Genomic DNA, 18,075 nt, shown 5'->3' with positions numbered 1-18,075 from the left:
CCAGTGAATAGAAGTCAATGCTGTGTGTGTGTGAGAGAGAGGGAGGATTAGTGAACTATTGTTCCTGAACTTTAATTCTAATAGATATGCAATACCATACATAATAATTAAAATAATAATAATTTGAACCATGCACTTTATTTCTATCAAAGTATCAGTGTTGGTCCTACACACATCACATCAACATACTTACCATCACTTCAACATGTGACATACATCACCTGAGAGTATTGAACAGTGCCACAAACGGTAGACAATTGAATTGTCAAGTTAAATTATTTCTGAAAATAATGACAGAGCAGGAACAGAGACGCATGCACACACAGGTTTGCACCATTCATTGTCATAATATGCTATATATCACAGTTAAGTAATATATGTGTCCCTGTACTTTTTATTATTTCAAGAGATTGGTCAAAATTGCATGAAACCTCTGCGGTCAAAATTGCATGAAACCTCTGCAGTCAATAATGTAGTACTCTGTTCATGTAACAGCATTGTTGTTGTGCTTTCCCTGGTAATAAACTGATGTCTGTCCATTCAGATTTTAAAACATGAGCTGGGCGGTGGAGGAGTGGAAGGATGGACTTCCGGCGAAAGCCCTGCAGAAGATCCAGGAGATGGAATCTCAGCTGGATAAAGCAAAGAAGGAAAGGACCCAGAAACAGTTTCAGCTGGAATCCTTAGAGGCTGCGCTGCAAAAGCAGAAACAAAAGGTCAGAGAGTCCTCAAGAGAAAGATGGAATTCAGCGCGATGAGCTGAAGAAGCCTTTCCAAACATAAATCCATTATCTGCCTCTCTTTTTCCAGGTGGACAGTGAGCGTACAGAAACCTCTGCATTGAAAAGAGAGAACCAGTCTATGGTAGAGTCATGTGACTCTCTTGAGAAAGCTCGTCAGAAGGTTGCTCACGAACTTGGAATCAAAGAGCAGCAGGTAAGTTAAGATTGAAGGAATACATAAACATAAACTGTTGCTACTGCTACTACCAATAATGATAATTATACAAAATATGCATGAAAAGTTAAATAAATAAAAGGATTTTTCTTTTCATATAATCAACATCTCATCACATGTAACAACTTTAACTCAATTTTCTCTTTCTGTCCATGTCACTCATCCACTTATTTCTTTAAGTCTTTCATCTTTTCTGCCTGCCTGTCTTTATCCACTGTATTTGATGTTTGTGCCTCACTCACTGATTTCAGTTGCAGTGATTGGTTGACTGGTATCACATGACCAACAATACTTTCACTTGGTTTCAATGGCTTTCTGGTGTTGCTAAATATGGATGGATGATTTGGACAAAAATTACTAAGACCCAACTGTGATGGCAAAAAGAAAGATGATGCAGAAACCCACATTTTTACATTTTTGTGATGCTCTTGAATCTAGGTCAACTACCTGGAGGGTCAGCTGAACTCCTGCAAGAAGACCATAGATAGACTGGAGCAGGAGCTCAAGAAGTGGGTTCTATTAATTTATGTACTTGTAGATCCTGTGACTTGTTAAGTCCTTATAAACACCATCTCAAATTATTATACTATACTATACTATAATACTATAATGAATTATCCTTTGTGATGAAAATATAACAATCAAATGCTTAAATGGTTTCTCTGCTCAGGTACAAAAGTGAACTGGATCGTTCTCAGCCTGCTGGCTCGTCTTCACTGTCATCCTCCTCCTCTGAGCTGCAGTCTTATGTGACTCCACAGAAAAGTTTCTCCACCCCTGCTCCAGTGGCAGCCTACAGGCAGCAGGGTACTTCAGTTTATTTTAAAGTGTTTTCATCTATATGGGACTGTGTGAGGAAAGATCAATTGTATTCTGTCTTATATACTGTGTTCATTTTATAGATAATAAACTGGAGGAGCTTCAGGAGAAATACAGCCAGGAGGTAGAAGAGAGGAAAAGGCTAGAGACTGAACTCAAAGTGTTGCAGGTCAAAGTGAGTAAATAACATGACTATGTCTTTGTTTCTTTGTAGTAACATTGATTCATTCTATACACATATAAACATTCTGTCTTTAATTACTTGTTATTTTCTAGTTGTTGAATCAGTCATCAGTCAGTGTAAGCCACAAGGACATTGCTGCCCGCCAAACTGGATCATCCATATTCCCATGGCAACAGCAAAATCAGTCTCAGAGCCGCCAGTCTCAGGATGCAATGGAAACACCTTTGAAGAGGCGAGGGACGTCACTGTGGAACGCTCATGAGGAGACGCCTATCAAATCCAGCCAGAGAATGAGCTCTTCCAAAGCATTGCAGAGTCCAAGTGGATCCTCCCAACAGATGGAGCAACTAAAGACTCTCAACCAAGGTGAGCTATATATAACATACTTCTGAGGGTTGCTAGTTTTTTATGTGAAATTGTGTCCTGATCATCTACAGCAGTGGGGATTTACAGTACTTTTTTTTCTTCTTTTTTTTGAACAGAACTCCGTGGCCGTGTGTCTGATCTGGAGAGGAATCTGTCCAGTCATGAGAAGGACATTCGTGTTCAGGCCTCCAAACTGCAGGAACTGCAAACACAACTGAACCAGGCCCGCAAAGACCTGACTGAACGGGACAGAGACCTGTCCAAAAGGAGCCACGAGCTGAGTCAGGTCACAGACAAACACCAGCAGGCAGAGTCCAAGGTAGTTTTCCATTACAGTGTGCACTCACTCTTTGATCCGGAAGTAGAATAATGTATGAACTGCAGTACAGTTACAAAGGGAATGTGCAGTGTTTCAGTTAATTTGAATACTTTCCTCTCAGTCTTACTACAAACTTTACACAATTGCTCTCTTTAATACATTATTGTTAAACTATTGTAAGTCTAATATCATGTTCATGTTTTTGACGTTTGTACTGACATCATCAATCACAGAGATCATTGTCTATCAAACAGACATAGAGACATATTTTGTGGGAGATTGTTTATTATGTACGTCTGCTCAGTTACATGGCTCACAGGAGAGGTACACATTGACTGAGATATAAATAACTGACAAAAACGAATGAATTGTTCTCAGTGTTGCTCAGTTGAGCAGAGGCTGAAACAAGTCTCGGAGGAGATGAGCTGCCAGAGGCACAACGCCGAAATCTGCCGACGTTCCCTGGAGCAGAAACTCAAGGACCAAGAGAGAGACAGTCAGAAGGTGCTACAAGTTTCATCATCATTAGGCTTTCGGTGTTTTTAGTTTTTGATCAGACACTACACATAAAAACACGCCTTTATATTTTAATCAAAGGGTTTGATAAATGTTCTGTTCCGTATAGGAGCTTGCCCAGCTCCAGAGTTCACATCACGCTTTGGATCAGCAGCTGAACCAGACCCGAACCAAGTTAACGCAGGAGGTCCAACAGGCCAAGAAAGACTACAATGTCCTGCAGGCCAGCGTGGAAAAGGTATGCCCCCTCCCTCCATTGTTCTTTTATTTACTTCTTGTTCCTGTGCTTGAATCTTCCCCTTCATTCCTTCTTTTCAGATGTCCTTCCAGAAGAGTCAGATGGAGAAGGAGTTGGAGGAGCAGAAACAAAAACTGCTGCGGTCAGAGCAGAGCCTGCAGGCCACCCAGACCAGAGAGCAGGACGTCCGCAAGAAGATGGAGGTTTGTTGCTCTTAATAAAACATAAATGTACTGTAATGGTGTATTAACATCCTCCCAGTGAGTTTGCAGATAATGCTATCTCATTTATATAATGATTGAACAATCTCTTTCTCCCGCCAGGAGCTGCAAAGAGACAAGAACACTTTAACTGCCCAGTTTGACCAAAGCAGCAGACGTCTGTCTCAGCTGGAGGATGAGAAGAAAACTGCCGACCAAAATCTCAAACGCACTCACGGACAACTGGATGACCTCAGAGGTAAAGATGTAGGGATGACACTGACAGTTATTTGAGGAAAAAATATATGGAGTTATTAAACCTGGGTTTTTGTTTTTCAGCTAAATCGGAGGGACAAGTGGAAGAGCTGAAAAAACTTCAGTCCAAACTGGAGCAGCAGACTCAGGCTTCAGCTTGTGAGCTGGAAAACCTGAGAAAGACGCTTTCTGATGCAGAAACCACAAATAACCGGTCAGTATAGCATTAGTTTAGAGCACTTTTATAAGACTTTTATTAATCTGTGATTGAATAACTGGGAATATATTTTAATCCCACTGTAGATTACAGAGTGAACTGCAGAAACAGAAGCAGGAGGTGGAGAGGCTGACCAACAGGTTGACTGTACTAGAGAAAGAAAGCCAAGACCTGAAATCGAATCTAACTGCGAGTCAGAGCGAGTTGAATGAAGTAAAACAAGAACACGAGGCTCTGCTGCAGTGGAAGAAAGAGAAGGAGTCGTTGATCAATGGAAGTGAAGCCATGCAAAAGGAGCTCACAGACAAAATTAGCAGCTTGGAAGAGAGTCTTCACTCGCTGAATCAATCTAATGATGAACTTAAGGTAAGGTGTATTGGCTTCTACATGCAGATCAAGTCATAAACCGTCTAACAACATGAAACATGATGAGATTCAAAATTCAAATCAAAAGTATTATTTCCCGTTGTCATCGTAGAAGCAGCTTGTGGGGGTAGAGGGAGATAAGTCCAGTCTGTCTGCTCACGTTGACTCCCTGAAGGGAGAACTCCTCAACAAGTGCACAGAGCTGGAGCAAAAAGAGCACGAGCACAGTCAGCTCCAGTCTCAACTGTCTGAGGCTGGACAGAAACACGGCAAAGATCTGGAGAATATTGGTGTCCAAGTGACTCAGCTCCAAGCTCAGGTGACTTTTTGAATTGATTATGTCATTTTTACTGCACTTTCTAGATTTAAAGATGTTTTACGTGTTGAAAATGTGGAAGCAAAATTTATCATACATGGAATACGGCAGTCATAAAAAACCTGAAATGTTATTTATTTACAGGTGAAAGATCTGGAGTTACAATTGCAGAAAGAAATGACTCGAGCAGAACAAGCTGAGAGGAGAAACTCAGAGCTCCAGGAAGAGCACCAGGCAGCCTGCGACCTGGTTACCTCTAAAGACCAGCTGGTTGAACTGGGCCAGGCTGAGATCAGTCAGATGAGAGAGAGCCTCGATCAGTCCACTGCACAGCTGGAGGCACAAAGTCTCAGGTGAGTTTTTTTACTTCATAATTTTCGGCATCAGCCTACCTTTATATGTTGGTTGGGGCTTTTTCTGAGACAAATTTCCATAAAATGTCAGAATGAGCCCATGTGAGAATACAGACAAAACATTTACATTTCTGGAACTGTTCCTGCTTTAGTTAGCACAACTTACCCTGAAAGTAGCTGCAGCAAACTACAAAATGGTTGAACTGAATGTCTGAAAACTTGTGCTTCTGTCATGTCTCTCCCAGGTGGACAGAGGAGAAGGCAGCTTTGCTGCAGCAGTGTGAAGAGACCGTTTCAGCAAAGGCTGAAGAGATGGAGCTGATAAAGCTGCAGTTGGAGGAGACTCAGCAAGCGCTGCTGCTCACCAAAAACCAGGTTTGTTATACTACTCTGTAACATAATTATTTAACGATTAGATATTTTGTTTGCATGTTCTGTCGTTTCCTTTGGAGTTGATACAACTTTATAGGGTTTATGGTGGATGAAAAAAATCATATAACTAAATGAAATATCTTCTGTTTCAGGTCAGATCCACGGAGCAGTTCCTTAAGGTTCAGGAACAACTGGGAGCCGAGCTAAAGAAACAAATAAAGACACTGGCAGAAAATGAAGTGGAACACAAAAAGATGTTGGATAAGAAATCAGAAGACCTCAAACTATTGGAAGACGAGCTAACGGTTCAGATGGGCCAGACAGATGAGCGGGAAAAGCAGCTCAAAGAGGCAGAAGCTCAGATTTCATCTGTGGAGAAACAAAGAGATGAGCTGGAAAATGCTGCACAAGAGTTGAAGAAGGAAGCAGAGGTAGGAAGTATTTTTTATGTTGATTTTGTCATTTTAATGCATCTACAAGAGCACATATGCCATCTTTATTTGTACATGCACTATAGTCACTATCATATACATTTTCCTGCTGAAAGTGAATGTGAACGAGTGAACATGATTGTTGACCACAGTTGTCTATATATGTGGGATGTCACACACATTAAAATGTAAAGAACACCAACAGATGAACAGTAGGCTATTTATTTGTCTTATATGTTGGCATACCTGTAAAACCAAGCTGACACTCTCCGTGTGAACAGATGCTTCACATCGTGTGAAGCCCAGGTATAATTCCATCCATATTCTGCTTTTTGTTCAGATCTTTCAGCATGGTCAAAGTGAGAGGATCGGCCATCTTTTGGCACAAATATCTTCATTTGAAGAATTGGTAGCTGCAAAAGATGCAACGGAGAAGCTTGTCATAGTCCTGAAAAATGAACTGGATGCGATGAACCAATCCCATGCTGATCTTAAAAATTCTCTAGAAGCTCTTGAGAAGAGTCACTCATCCATTGTTGAAATCAAGACCAACCTGGAGAACACATTGACTGAGAAAAGTAGCCTGGTGTCTGCTATGGAACAAGAAGTCAAAGATGTCACTGAGAAGATGATGAAAGAGTCGGAGAGTCACACTTTAGCGATCCAAAATTTCCTCCACAAAGAGAAGAGCTACAAAGAGAAGCTTGGCACTGCGAAGAAATCAATGGCTGCTGCTAAAGCAGAATCCAGTTTGTGTCGAGAAGAGATAAAAACCATGAAGACGACTCTGTCTGCAGCTTCCTGTGGATTGGAGGAAAGAGACAACACAATAAAGAGTCTAAAGGATAGGCTGAACAAAGCAGAGGCAGCACATGCCAAAACCTCAGAGCAGCTGAAGGAGAAGATGGTCGCCATGAACAAAATCAAGGTTGGTCTCCAATATATTGGTCTATGTTTTTCGCTTTACATTATCTGTGCTTATTGAACTATTAATATTTAGGGTTCTCAGTTTGTTTTGGATTTTACGGTTATCCTTTTCTGATATCCAAACCGACGATTTTGACAAATAAAGGAAATAAAGAGTCATTGAGTTTAGTACTTATTAATTCACATAAAGGTCCAGTTGGAGATGCTACAAATGGACCTGGAGGACAACGAGACAGCCATGAACTCTTTTGACAGTCAGGTGGAGGAACTGAAGGCGACTATAGCGTCGCTGGAGGCTCACCTCGAGCAAAACCAGAGCCTGATGTCTGACATGGAGGTCAGGCTGGAGGACAGCAAAGCCCAGGTAGTTTTCTAAAATGAAACTAAAGCATCATAAATTTGGCATCATCTATATCAGATGTTGAGCTGATATTTAATTTAATGCTGTTGCTTTTTCAGGTTTCTGTTTTGGAATCCCGTCTAGATGAGGTCCAGTCCCAGAACTCGGTGCTGGAGTCACAGTACATCACAGCTAAAGAGGATTTATTTGAGAGGACCTGCGAAATATCTCGACTAGAAGATGATGCTGCTAAACGAACCCAGTTAGAAGAAAATGTTGTTGCATTAGAGTCTAAACTTAATCAGATCACAGAGGAAAATATAAGGTTAGAGACAACCCTTGGGCAGATGGCTGAAGACAAAGAGAACAATCTTAACCTGTTTCTCCAAGAGAAAAACAGCCTTGAGTCTCATTTAAAAGAGTTAACAGATGACAAAGACCAAGTAATGAATGAAATAATTCAAGTTGACGCTGAGAAGAAACGGCTGGAAGTCAGTTTAGACAAACTATCTGAGGAGAATAAACAATTACAGACCAGTGTTCAGCATTTAACTGACGACGGGCAGCAAATGGAAGCAAAGCTCCATCAAATGGCTGCTGAAAAACTTGAAGCCGAGTCAACTGTTTGTCAGGTCACTGAGGAGAAAGCACATCTAGATGTCGCCCTCCACCTGATCAATGAAGAGAAGATCAAACTTGAGACAAAACTGAGTGAATTCACTTCTGAGAAAAATGATTTGGTTTCCAAAATGACTCAAGTAGTCGAGGAAAAGCTCCAGCTGGAAATGAATTATAATCAGCTGACTGAGGAGAACATTAACCTACAGACTAGCTTGACTCAAATAGCTGAAGAAAAGCTGCAGTTACAGGAAAGCAGTGAGAGGCATGAGAAGGAGGTGGCTTTACTCAAAGAGAAGAATGAGTGCAACCAGCACTCACTGCAGGTTTCAGAGGAGAAGCACCAAAAGCTTCAGGAGCAATTCAACCTGAGGGAGAAGAGGATGGAGGAGGAGAGCAGAGAGAGGTACAGTACATTTTTGTCCTCTCTGAAATGTAGTTTGTTAGGAAACTTCCACAGTTTAACCGTGTGGGACTACAAGAATGTGTGCTTCAACAGTTGCTTTCAATCTTTCTTTCTTTTCTCCTGCTATAATGATGCGTTTTGTTACAGGAGCCACCAGTTTGCGGCAGAGCAGACCACACTGCATCAGAAACTCACTGGCTTACAGACGGAGCTGACTCTGTTGAGAGAGCGGTACGAGTCACTGCTGGTGCAGGTGGACCACCAACAGAGCCTCATTCAGCAACTGTCAGCACCAGCGGAAACCCAGAGACCTGGGGAAAACGTCAGCTTCACTGAGTCTGAGCGAACAGAAACTGGTGGTGAGTGAATGTCATGAAACAGTGCAGCTTCTTTAATCTGAATGCATACATTTCTATAACGTCATCCTTTAATGTTCCAGTTACCTCAGAGGAATTAGCAGAACAGATCGATGACGAGCCAACGCTTGAGTCAAGTACAAATGCTGAGTCTCTCTCAGTAAAGGAACCTCTGAGCCCTGTGGTGTTTGACCTGCATGAGCTCTCCCACCAGTCAGAGGAGGATTTCAGGTAATAAAAACAAATACACTGCAACTGCATGGATACAATGTAATATGTTATGTGTTTCATCATGTGAACAGTAAATCTAATCCCTCTGTTCTCTGATAGTGATGTACAGTTGCTCTTCAAGGAAGACAATTTTGATCAGGAGATGATGCAGGAGGAACAACCAGAGAAGGAGGAAGGTCAGGCTCATGTGTCTGAGGAGGAGGAGCGGCCACAGCATCAATCCTTAGATCAGGTATAATATAAAACAACAGTCAAGATGTTGTTGTCACTCCTTAGTATTGGTTTAACGAAAGGTTGAGGATACAGGTCACAAATTTTAACATCTACATTATATAAGAGCATTTCCTTCGCACTAACCGTAATGTTTAATCATAACAGTGCTTGAGTGTAAATTTCTATGATGTTTGTTTTTCAGGCTTCTGAAGACGGCAATATTCCCAGAGATGTTCCCAATAATGAACATGTTGTCTGTGAAGTGTCTCAAACCAAAGAATTAACAGCATGTGGTGAGGAATTAAATTTTGCACTACTTGCTTTTTAATTGTCACAGTATGTTAGCACATACTAGGGACCAATTGTGTTTCTAGATATGAGTTCAGCAGGATTTTCTTTCCCTGTAACTTATAACACATTTTGTTTGCTGATATAAACACTGGGCTTTAGATTTTGGTAAACACAGAACTAGTTAAAATAAGAATGCATTCAGATGTAATGTATTCATATTTTAACTTGCATGAATTGTTATTGTTATGTTTGAGTGTGTTAAAATAACCGTTATTTATTGTATCTCACAGCAACAGATGCATCACAGGAATACAAGGAAATGATCATCAAACAACAAAGCGAACTCCAGACGTTGCGTACAGACTTTGACCTCCTAAACTCTGAACTGACACTCAGGAAGGAGCTGACCTCTGACCTGGAAGTTCAAATTCAAAACTTAGGGGGAAAAGTTGGTGCAGCAGAGGAGGCGGCACACAGTGCTGCACTTAAACTAAATGCTGCTCTGGAGGAGAAGAAGGATCTTTCTGACCAGGTAGGAAGGAAAAGCACAATCACAAATGTTATATGAAATAATATATTTGTTATTTGAGTTCAAAAGTTAAAGCATTGTGCTCATGTTTAGTTGGCGCAGCTGTCGGAGGAGAAGGAGACATTCACACTACAGCTACAAACATCTAAATGCCAACTGGCTGATGTCATAGAGATGCTGGAAGGACTGGAGATGGCCAAAGGTAAATAGTTTTTCTGGTTCCTGAGTCATTTAACCTTTTCACAGCTTCAGTATATGGTAGTTTAATAGTCTGCACTATTTTATGATTGATCTGATTGTTTGTTGCTTGTGTAGGTGGATGGGATGAGAAGTTCCTCCAGCAGGAGAGTGAACTGAAGAGGGTTCGCTCTGAGAAAGCTAACCTGGAGCAGCACATCCTGGGCATGGAGAGTGAGCTGGAGACGCTGCAGGAGGAGAGTAACAGACTGAAAGATGAGATGGAGACACAGAAAAGAACTTGTTCAAGCAAGACCCAGCAGATAGAAACATTCAGGACAGAGGTGATTTTTAACAACTTTTCACAGTTTTAACAAGTGTGGTTAGACAGAACTCTTTAGCTCTGCTCTTTTCCCCAGACGAGTCAACTGAGATCTGAGCTTGTCTCCTGCACCGAGGAGCGAGATGAGCTGCACCAGACTTTGGGACAATGGAAAGATAAAGTTAACAGTCTGGAGAAGACGAACTGTGACACCAGACACCTGATATCCATTCTGGAGGATGATATCAGAGCAGGGAAGAAAGAGTATGAAGCCCTGCAAGGCACAGAGGAGAAACTGAGGACAGAGAAGCAGCAGGTGAGGTTCATGGAAAATCAGGAGGTTGGTGTGAGCCTGTGGCCTGATTTCTAGGCCAAATCTCACGTTTGATTATGGTATATTAAGACTATTTGTTTCATACTTAAATTTTTTCTCTCCTTGTAAAGCTGTTGGAGAAGATTAATATGCTGGAGCAGGCGATCTCTGAACAGATTGGAGAGAAAGACGAGCTAATTGGTCATCTTAACCAGGTCAAAGAAGACCACACTTCTGCAAATCAAAACACTGAGAGCATGGTCAGCAAGATACAGGTGAGAGGGAAGTTTGAAACAAAAGCATGTTGTTTTTTATCTGGGGGTAAACTACTTTACAGTGGCAAAACGCTCTGACTGCAGCATCTCCTGCAGGATCGTGCTGTTCCTGCAATGCATGAGCGGCCTACAGTTTGTATGTCACCTGAAACTAAAACCCAGACTTGGCCATGTGAGACGAAGCTCTCCTTAGCTCTTTGTCTGCCTTTAGATAAATAAGATTGTGTCTCACCTCCCTTAACAAAACACGACCAACAACCTTGTTGTCGTTTAAATACTGATACGCTTCGGAGCTTTTCATAGGTTGTTCATAGCCTCACCGTTTGTAAGGCTGTAGTAAATGTAATTGTTTACATTTATTTATTATTTGAGACTTACAAACATTGCATGGTTAATTTAACTTTTATATTTTAACTTGGTGTTTTGTTAACACTGTAGTTGAATGTAACAGAAATTCCAATTGCATCTTGTCCTTTTTGACACATTTGGTGTCACTTTGAGGGTATTGGAATTAAAGTCCTCCACGTTGTTTGTTTCTCTCTTATTCCCCACCTGCGAAGGCTTTAGAGGGAGAGGTGAATCGTCTCTCACAGTCTCTGGAGTCCTCTCTTCTGGAGAAAGGAGAGATTGCTTCTCGTCTGAACTCCACTCAAGACGAGGTCCAGCAGATGAGGACTGGCATTGAAAAACTTCAGGTCCGCATTGAGTCAGATGAGAGGAAGAAAAGGAAGATGGGAGAGCTGCTCAAAGGTGATTCCTCATGTCTTTGGACTTAAATATCCTCTTCAGTTGTGTGAAATGTTGTTGCCCTAATTGCGATGTGACCATGTATCTTTGTAGCTGCCCAGAGAAAGTCTGACTCACTGCAGGATCGCATTGAAACCTTGGAGCGAGAGAAGGAAGATACAGAACAAAGTCTAGAGGAAGCTGTTATACAGGTATTCTGTTAAAATGTTTCTTACAACAAATGTAGCGCCTGTAAAGTGTATATTATCACACACATGTATAGCAACCACAAAACCAAGCTGAAGATCTTGTAGTGTGAACTAGTCTGAAGTTGATGTGAAGGGAACTTCAACAACTAAGAAAAGTGTTTCAAAAACAAATTACAAGCTTTATACACAGCCTTTTTTTTATTTACAAAACTAATTTAAATATACGGGTTTAAATTTCCCTCATCATATTTATGTTGTGGTATTGTCATACACAGGCGGAGATGGCTAAAGCTGAGTTGGAGGAAGAAAGAAGAAAGGTACGTTTATATTAATGTGTTTGACCGTTTCACACCCTGTCTCACATCTGCCATGTTGTAATATAATTATGGTTTAATAGGCCTTTGTTGAAATGTATTATTTTATTCTTTCTTTCTGTCCTGCTCTCACTTTCTTTTCCACTTTCTTCTGCCTTGAACCCTCACAACTCTTAGGTGGAGGAGGAGAAGAGAGAGCTCAGTGAGAATCTGTCAGAGCTCTCTGCCATGCTGGAAAACCTACGATCTGAGAAAGAACACATGGAGAGAGAGCTGGAAACCAAAAACAAGGAGTTGGAGGAACTCAGGGCCACTAAGGAGGAGCTCGAGCAAAAACTGGAGAAGGCAGAAGTAGACAGACGACAGGAAGAAGAGCGACAGAAAACCATGGTTGAAGAGCTTGAGAAAAGGGAAAATGAAGAAGCAGAGCAACAAATCAAAAAGATGGAGGACCTCCAGACTCAGCTGGAAAGCTCTCGGCTAAGGGAGCTCTCACTCAACCAAAGGATCACAGAAACAGAAGAGGAGAAAGACATAGTGCAATCTCTGCTGGTCGAGCTAGAGAAGGAAAAACATATTCTACAGACAGAAGGAGAGAGGCACTGCTCTCAGGGAGATGCGTGGAAGAAAGAGATAGACGACCTGAGGAGCTGTGTTAAGTCTTTGGAAGAGAAATGGAGGGAGGCGACGGATAAGAGGCAAGAATTGGTAGAATCTATCTCAGCTCTTATGACAGAGAAAGAACAGTTGGAGGGGAAAAATGAACAACTGGTAGAGGAACAAGAGAAGCTGCGATGCACCTTAATGTCAGTGGAAAAAGAGAGAGATGACCTGCGCTGTACTCTTACATCTGCAGAAGAAGAGAAAGAAAGACGAGAGCAAGAGAAGAAGACGGCCATTAATGAAAACCAGACACTTCAGTCTCATGTTGCTCTGACAGAAAAGGAGAAACTTGAGCTGCAACAAACGCTTTCTTTATTTAGACAGGAGAAAGAGAGAGTGGACGAGGAGAAACAAATGTTGGATGTTGAAAAGCAGGAATTGCAGTCGTCGATTACTGTGATTGAACAGGAGAAGGAGAACCTGCGCTCAGCTCTGACTGCACTTGAGGAAGAGAAACAAAAAGCAGAAGAAGAGAGAAAGAAACTCACAGAGGAACAAGAGAGCCTTCGCTCTATCGTCACCTCAATGGAAAAAGAGCTGGAAACACACAAATTGTCCATTGTACAGTTGAATGAACAGGTACACACTCAAATTTCCCACAGTCACTTCTATCCTCAAAATGAGAAGATCTGATTCTGTGGTCTTAACATCTCTGTCCTTCTCCTGTAGGTGTCAGAGCTAACGTCCCACACAGCTCGTCTGACCAAGGAGAGAGACTCTGCTCTGAGCAAAATGAATCTCTGGATGAAAAACTACAAACGGCTTGAGCAGGAGAAGAAGCAGGTGTTGGACAGTTCAGGTAGTTACACCATCAGCAGATTTAACTGGGCCTGGGAATTGTTTGAATCTTAATAGCATACCTAACACCAATTACCACGGCCCAGAGTCATTTTGCTTACTGGCTGTTTTTGGCCTGAGGAACATAACAATTTGTCAACAAACACATTTTGAGTCTGGATCAAAATAATGTGGACTGAAATTGCAATGGCCTGTGAAGACATTTAAGCCCTGGACAGTGATTGTAGTTGTAGCAAATATAAACATCACATTGAACAATGAATCAACTTAACAATGTGAATATATTAACATGAGAAGAAAAGACACATTTACACAACAAATTCACATTTAAATAATAATAATTTTGTGTTTAAACAAACTTAAACTGTTCTTTTGATTCTTACTCTGTGGTTTGTGTTTACATCAGATGGCAGCATGAATCAAAATAAAATAAAAACAAATCAGAATGCACATCTATATCCATACATACATGCATGCATATCTGCCAGTGATCTGTAAAGAGTTACACATTAGTCGAATTTGAACAATGTGGCTGGTAATGTGAATGTAGCCAAAGAGAACCTTGTGCTGTGTTCTTAACTTTAGCCACGTTTCGTTTCAGAAAATACAAAAAACAGTGAGGACGTTCAGATGGATGCAAACCAGCTGAAGCCCGAGTCACAGGAAAAAGCCAAGGAGCTGGAAGAACTGAGGGCAGACCTTGAAGTAAAGACAAGGAAATTAGAAGAGAGGGAAAAGGAGTTGGAGGAGATGAAGAGTGAGCTGGAAGAAGTGACAAAGCTTATGGAGGAGAAAAGCACAGAGGCTGATGAGAGCATGGATAAATACTGCAGCCTGATGGTTCAAGTCCACAAACTTGAGGAGGCTAACAATGCACTGACAACACAGATTACTGCGAGCCAACGTGCCAATGAATCTAACACACCCTCTGTCAACACTGGTGCTGCTCGCTCCCGGCGCTCAGGAAGGAAGTCTTCCTCCAAACACGGGGCAGAAAAGATACACGACAACACAGAGAACATGGTTCCTGTAACTCCTCAGAGGTCTCCTCAGGGCTCAAGTCCAGGGAAAAGGGGTCACCAAGACAGCGCTCAGGAAGCCCTGCACAACCTGACAAAGAAGATCAAAGCCAATACTGTGGCCACACCCAATGCAAGGTCTGGACAAGAGGAGGAGTTCAAACCAGAAGGACTTCCAGAACTGGTGCAGAGAGGTTTGTGTCAGGTGGTAGTTCCCTCTACCACATTATAGAATTTTTGGAAAAACTAAATATCTTTAGGTCTTTGATTTAGTTTTTTTATTGTTAAATTTATTCTGTGGTGTTTTAAAATAAGCTATAAAGGCAGACACATTCACTAGCTATGAACAAGTACTTTTGAAAATTAAATAGTTTTTTACATTTTTTACTTCGTGCAAATTTGTATGTAAATGCATACAAAGTTTCTATCAAAGGAGTGTGAATCTGTAGTTGGCAAAAGAAAGCACTACGGTCGGCTTCATCATGACTTGTTAAAAATGAAGTCATTGTCTGTGTACCTCAGGTTTTGCCGATATTCCTCTGGGGGAGATGAGTCCTTTCATCATGAGGAGAACCACAGTGAAGCGCTCTAGTCCACGGTTGGCAGCTAAACAGACAAGTCTTATAGCTGCACCTGACGGCCAGGTGAGCACCTACACACACAGAGTGAAGTACTTGTCCGTCATTAGTCAGTTAAACGAAGCAAACGTAGACGGTGAACACTTTATTATGTACAGGCTGGAAATTCAAGCAGCCACCTCTTTGAAAAGGACCGTACAAATGGTACAAGATAGAAAATACAAGAATAGATGTAAATATAATCCCTCAGCATATTTGTAACTGATTTGAGTCGGTGTCTTTCTGATCATACTTCACTTGGACAGACTCACCAGGAGGATGAAGTTGTCCAATCCCAGGGGAGAAACATCAGGACGTTGACCTCATAGTTTAAGGATTTCACCTTGTTTTACTTGTACTTGACCCTGAAAGTGATGGCTGCTTCCTTCACTAGCACCAGGCTGCTGTGAATGGTCTCAGTGTTTCCTCAGATTAAATCACGGTGGTTTGAGGACACATTGTCCACATTCCTGAGCTACATGAATGCAGTACATCCTTAGGACCAATTAGAGACCTGCTCCTCAACTGAGGTCATCTGATCAGTGATAGTTTCACAGCATTACAACACCAATCAGGGCTCATATGTTCCTTCTATTTGCAGCCTCCTCCAAAATATTAACACTGATGTGATCACCACGTCATTTCCTTTTTTCTAATGGTTTAATCATTTTTCAGTGCGAGGAGAGCGTTGATTTACCCAGGCTCCCCTCGTCTGTTCCCTCACTCACACAGAAGGACATCTGAACCCTCACACCTTGTAGTCACTTCAGATTTACTTCTTTCTCGTGTCAGGTCTGCTGAAACAAATGCAGTGATGAAAATCTAAATTTTCAGGTCAAGAAGGGAAAAAAACCCAACTGTCCCTTATTAGTCTGAATCCTGCTGTGTTATAACGTGTTGCTTTGATTTATATAAATGTCCCATTTCAGACTCAGTTGTTCTTTTTCCCTAATCTCTTCTTTTGTTCTTTGGTTCCTCCCCTTCAGAGTCCCTCTGCAGACAGGAAGTGTCTTTCCCCGAGCGGCGAGGAGAAACAAGGAGACAACTGTCATGTTCAGTAGACAAATGTTAACACACAGTCTTGCCCATGTGAAATACACCCACATTCCTAAATACACAACAGTTTAGTGAGTGTGTCTTTGCACACTTCTGTCTTCTGTATTGAGGAGGTGATACATAATGTTAACTTGTGTCCTCACAGAGACACGTGTGTTCAAGTGTGTCTATCACCATCATAATCACTTACTCATTGCACTGCTGAAGCCACATTTCTTCTCTCCAATTATTTTTCATTTTCCTTTTGACTGGAAAACATCAGACACGCATTTTACCTTTAAAATATCATTGAATGAATGAAGCTGCCAGAATCCTTTGAATGTGTCTTCACTCTGTAAGAGTCTCTTTATTTTTACCACTTGATCTAACTTAGGTCTCTTTTTTTACTGTCCCTTTCTTTCTGGAGTATCTCTACATGATGCACTAACGGCTTCATCCATCTAAACTTATCAGCTTAATGCTAATGGCAGCTAATGTAGATCCTTAGACATTTTTATTTCTTTTCTGTTTGTAGCAAATATATGACTGAGCTCCATCCATTTTTATTCAGATAAAGACTAATTGTTTTGGTCATTGTAAATAGTTAATGAATGAGCCTGTTTTTAACTAAAGCTTCAAAGTTCTTTTAACTCCGTCTCCTCTTTGCTGCAGTTATGTCTCCGTGGTTTGTTGTTGTTGTCTGTCCAAAGATTTACAATTTAGATTTAAGTGTAAGAAGCTCTCCTGAACATTAAATTCCAGTGGTGGGTCAAAATTTCGATTTAGTGATATATCGTCGTCCTTCCCCGTGCAATACGATAATCAATACACCAGGGCAAATATTGACATTTTAATTAATACATTAAGGTGCTCTCCTGCTTTAGTCTATGATATCTAAGTAATTTCTCAATGGAAACTGAAATTTGTTCGTTTTGTAAACTGCCTACTCTCTGCACCAAGATCCACTGTAAAATGGGTGACTTTTCATCACAGCACACAAGTTCGGTGTGTTATTTTGTAACTTCTGTGTTCAAAATCCCAAATTCAGGTTTTCAAAAGTGACAATCATATCAAACATGGAACAACAGAAGATCAGCAGCTCCTGTGTTCCTGCTAAAATTGCAGATTTTCTCAGCTGGCTTTACAGGAGAGTGAGTGTTATCAGACTTCAGAAAGTGCTGTTTATTTTATATTAATGCTTAAAAATTTCTGAGCAGTTTTAATTAGTTGAGCCTGAGTTAACTGCAAGTGACTGCAACATGTCACCACATGGTGGAGACCCTGAGCCTTGTGAAGCTCAAACTGCACTGACCTTTATTGCAGCGCAAATGAGTGGATGTGCAGCGATGTTTGAATGTGTCAGGCAGTAACTGTCTACACACACCTGTCAGTGAGAGATCGGCTTCACATATCTTTCATCCACCAGATGAAGGAGGGGGGGGGGATCACTTTCATCAGTTTCAGGGCATTTCATCACATCACAACATGCTGTTGTAAGGACACACCAGCAGCTTGCATGCTTAACTACAACCAAGAGGTGATAGGAAAACAAATTTCCTTGTTGTAGTGAGTGGTAATGAATGCACTTTGACTTCATACGATGTTAAAGTGGTCAACTGGCAACTGCCACAAATCACAACATACAGTATACACTCACTAATCTGAGCTCTACAGCAAATATTAATACACTTAACTGTAACACTGAAAACAATAGATACAATTCTGTTTACTTACTGCAGTGCAGCTATTTCTATTCAGTGAACCCAACATTTTAAAGAGAATTAGTG

General features: G+C 41.2%; 1 protein-coding gene across 1 annotated transcript; it reads left to right on the top strand.

Moving 5' to 3' along the window:
* Positions 1 to 554: 554 nt before the first annotated feature.
* Positions 555 to 16,314, top strand: cenpf (centromere protein F; the record flags this gene model as incomplete). Its single annotated transcript, XM_083900591.1, has 37 exons — positions 555 to 716; positions 811 to 936; positions 1,396 to 1,466; positions 1,628 to 1,764; positions 1,860 to 1,951; positions 2,053 to 2,326; positions 2,443 to 2,645; positions 3,024 to 3,149; positions 3,271 to 3,399; positions 3,480 to 3,602; positions 3,723 to 3,858; positions 3,939 to 4,068; positions 4,158 to 4,437; positions 4,550 to 4,756; positions 4,898 to 5,106; positions 5,352 to 5,481; positions 5,631 to 5,909; positions 6,250 to 6,837; positions 7,027 to 7,200; positions 7,296 to 8,200; positions 8,348 to 8,559; positions 8,649 to 8,787; positions 8,887 to 9,019; positions 9,203 to 9,293; positions 9,582 to 9,823; positions 9,914 to 10,022; positions 10,136 to 10,341; positions 10,417 to 10,635; positions 10,764 to 10,907; positions 11,468 to 11,657; positions 11,748 to 11,845; positions 12,118 to 12,159; positions 12,334 to 13,398; positions 13,489 to 13,618; positions 14,219 to 14,830; positions 15,159 to 15,280; positions 16,240 to 16,314. The coding sequence occupies 37 exons, from the start codon at positions 555 to 557 to the stop codon at positions 16,312 to 16,314; spliced, it is 8,310 nt and encodes a 2,769-aa protein (XP_083756717.1).
* Between the last annotated feature and the right edge of the window lie 1,761 nt (positions 16,315 to 18,075).

Source organism: Microchirus variegatus (genome assembly GCF_963457635.1).
Source record: "Microchirus variegatus genome assembly, chromosome: 14".
Lineage (NCBI taxonomy): Eukaryota > Metazoa > Chordata > Actinopteri > Pleuronectiformes > Soleidae > Microchirus > Microchirus variegatus.
Note: the sequence above shows the minus strand (reverse complement) of the source record. Positions and strands in the feature narration are given on the sequence as shown.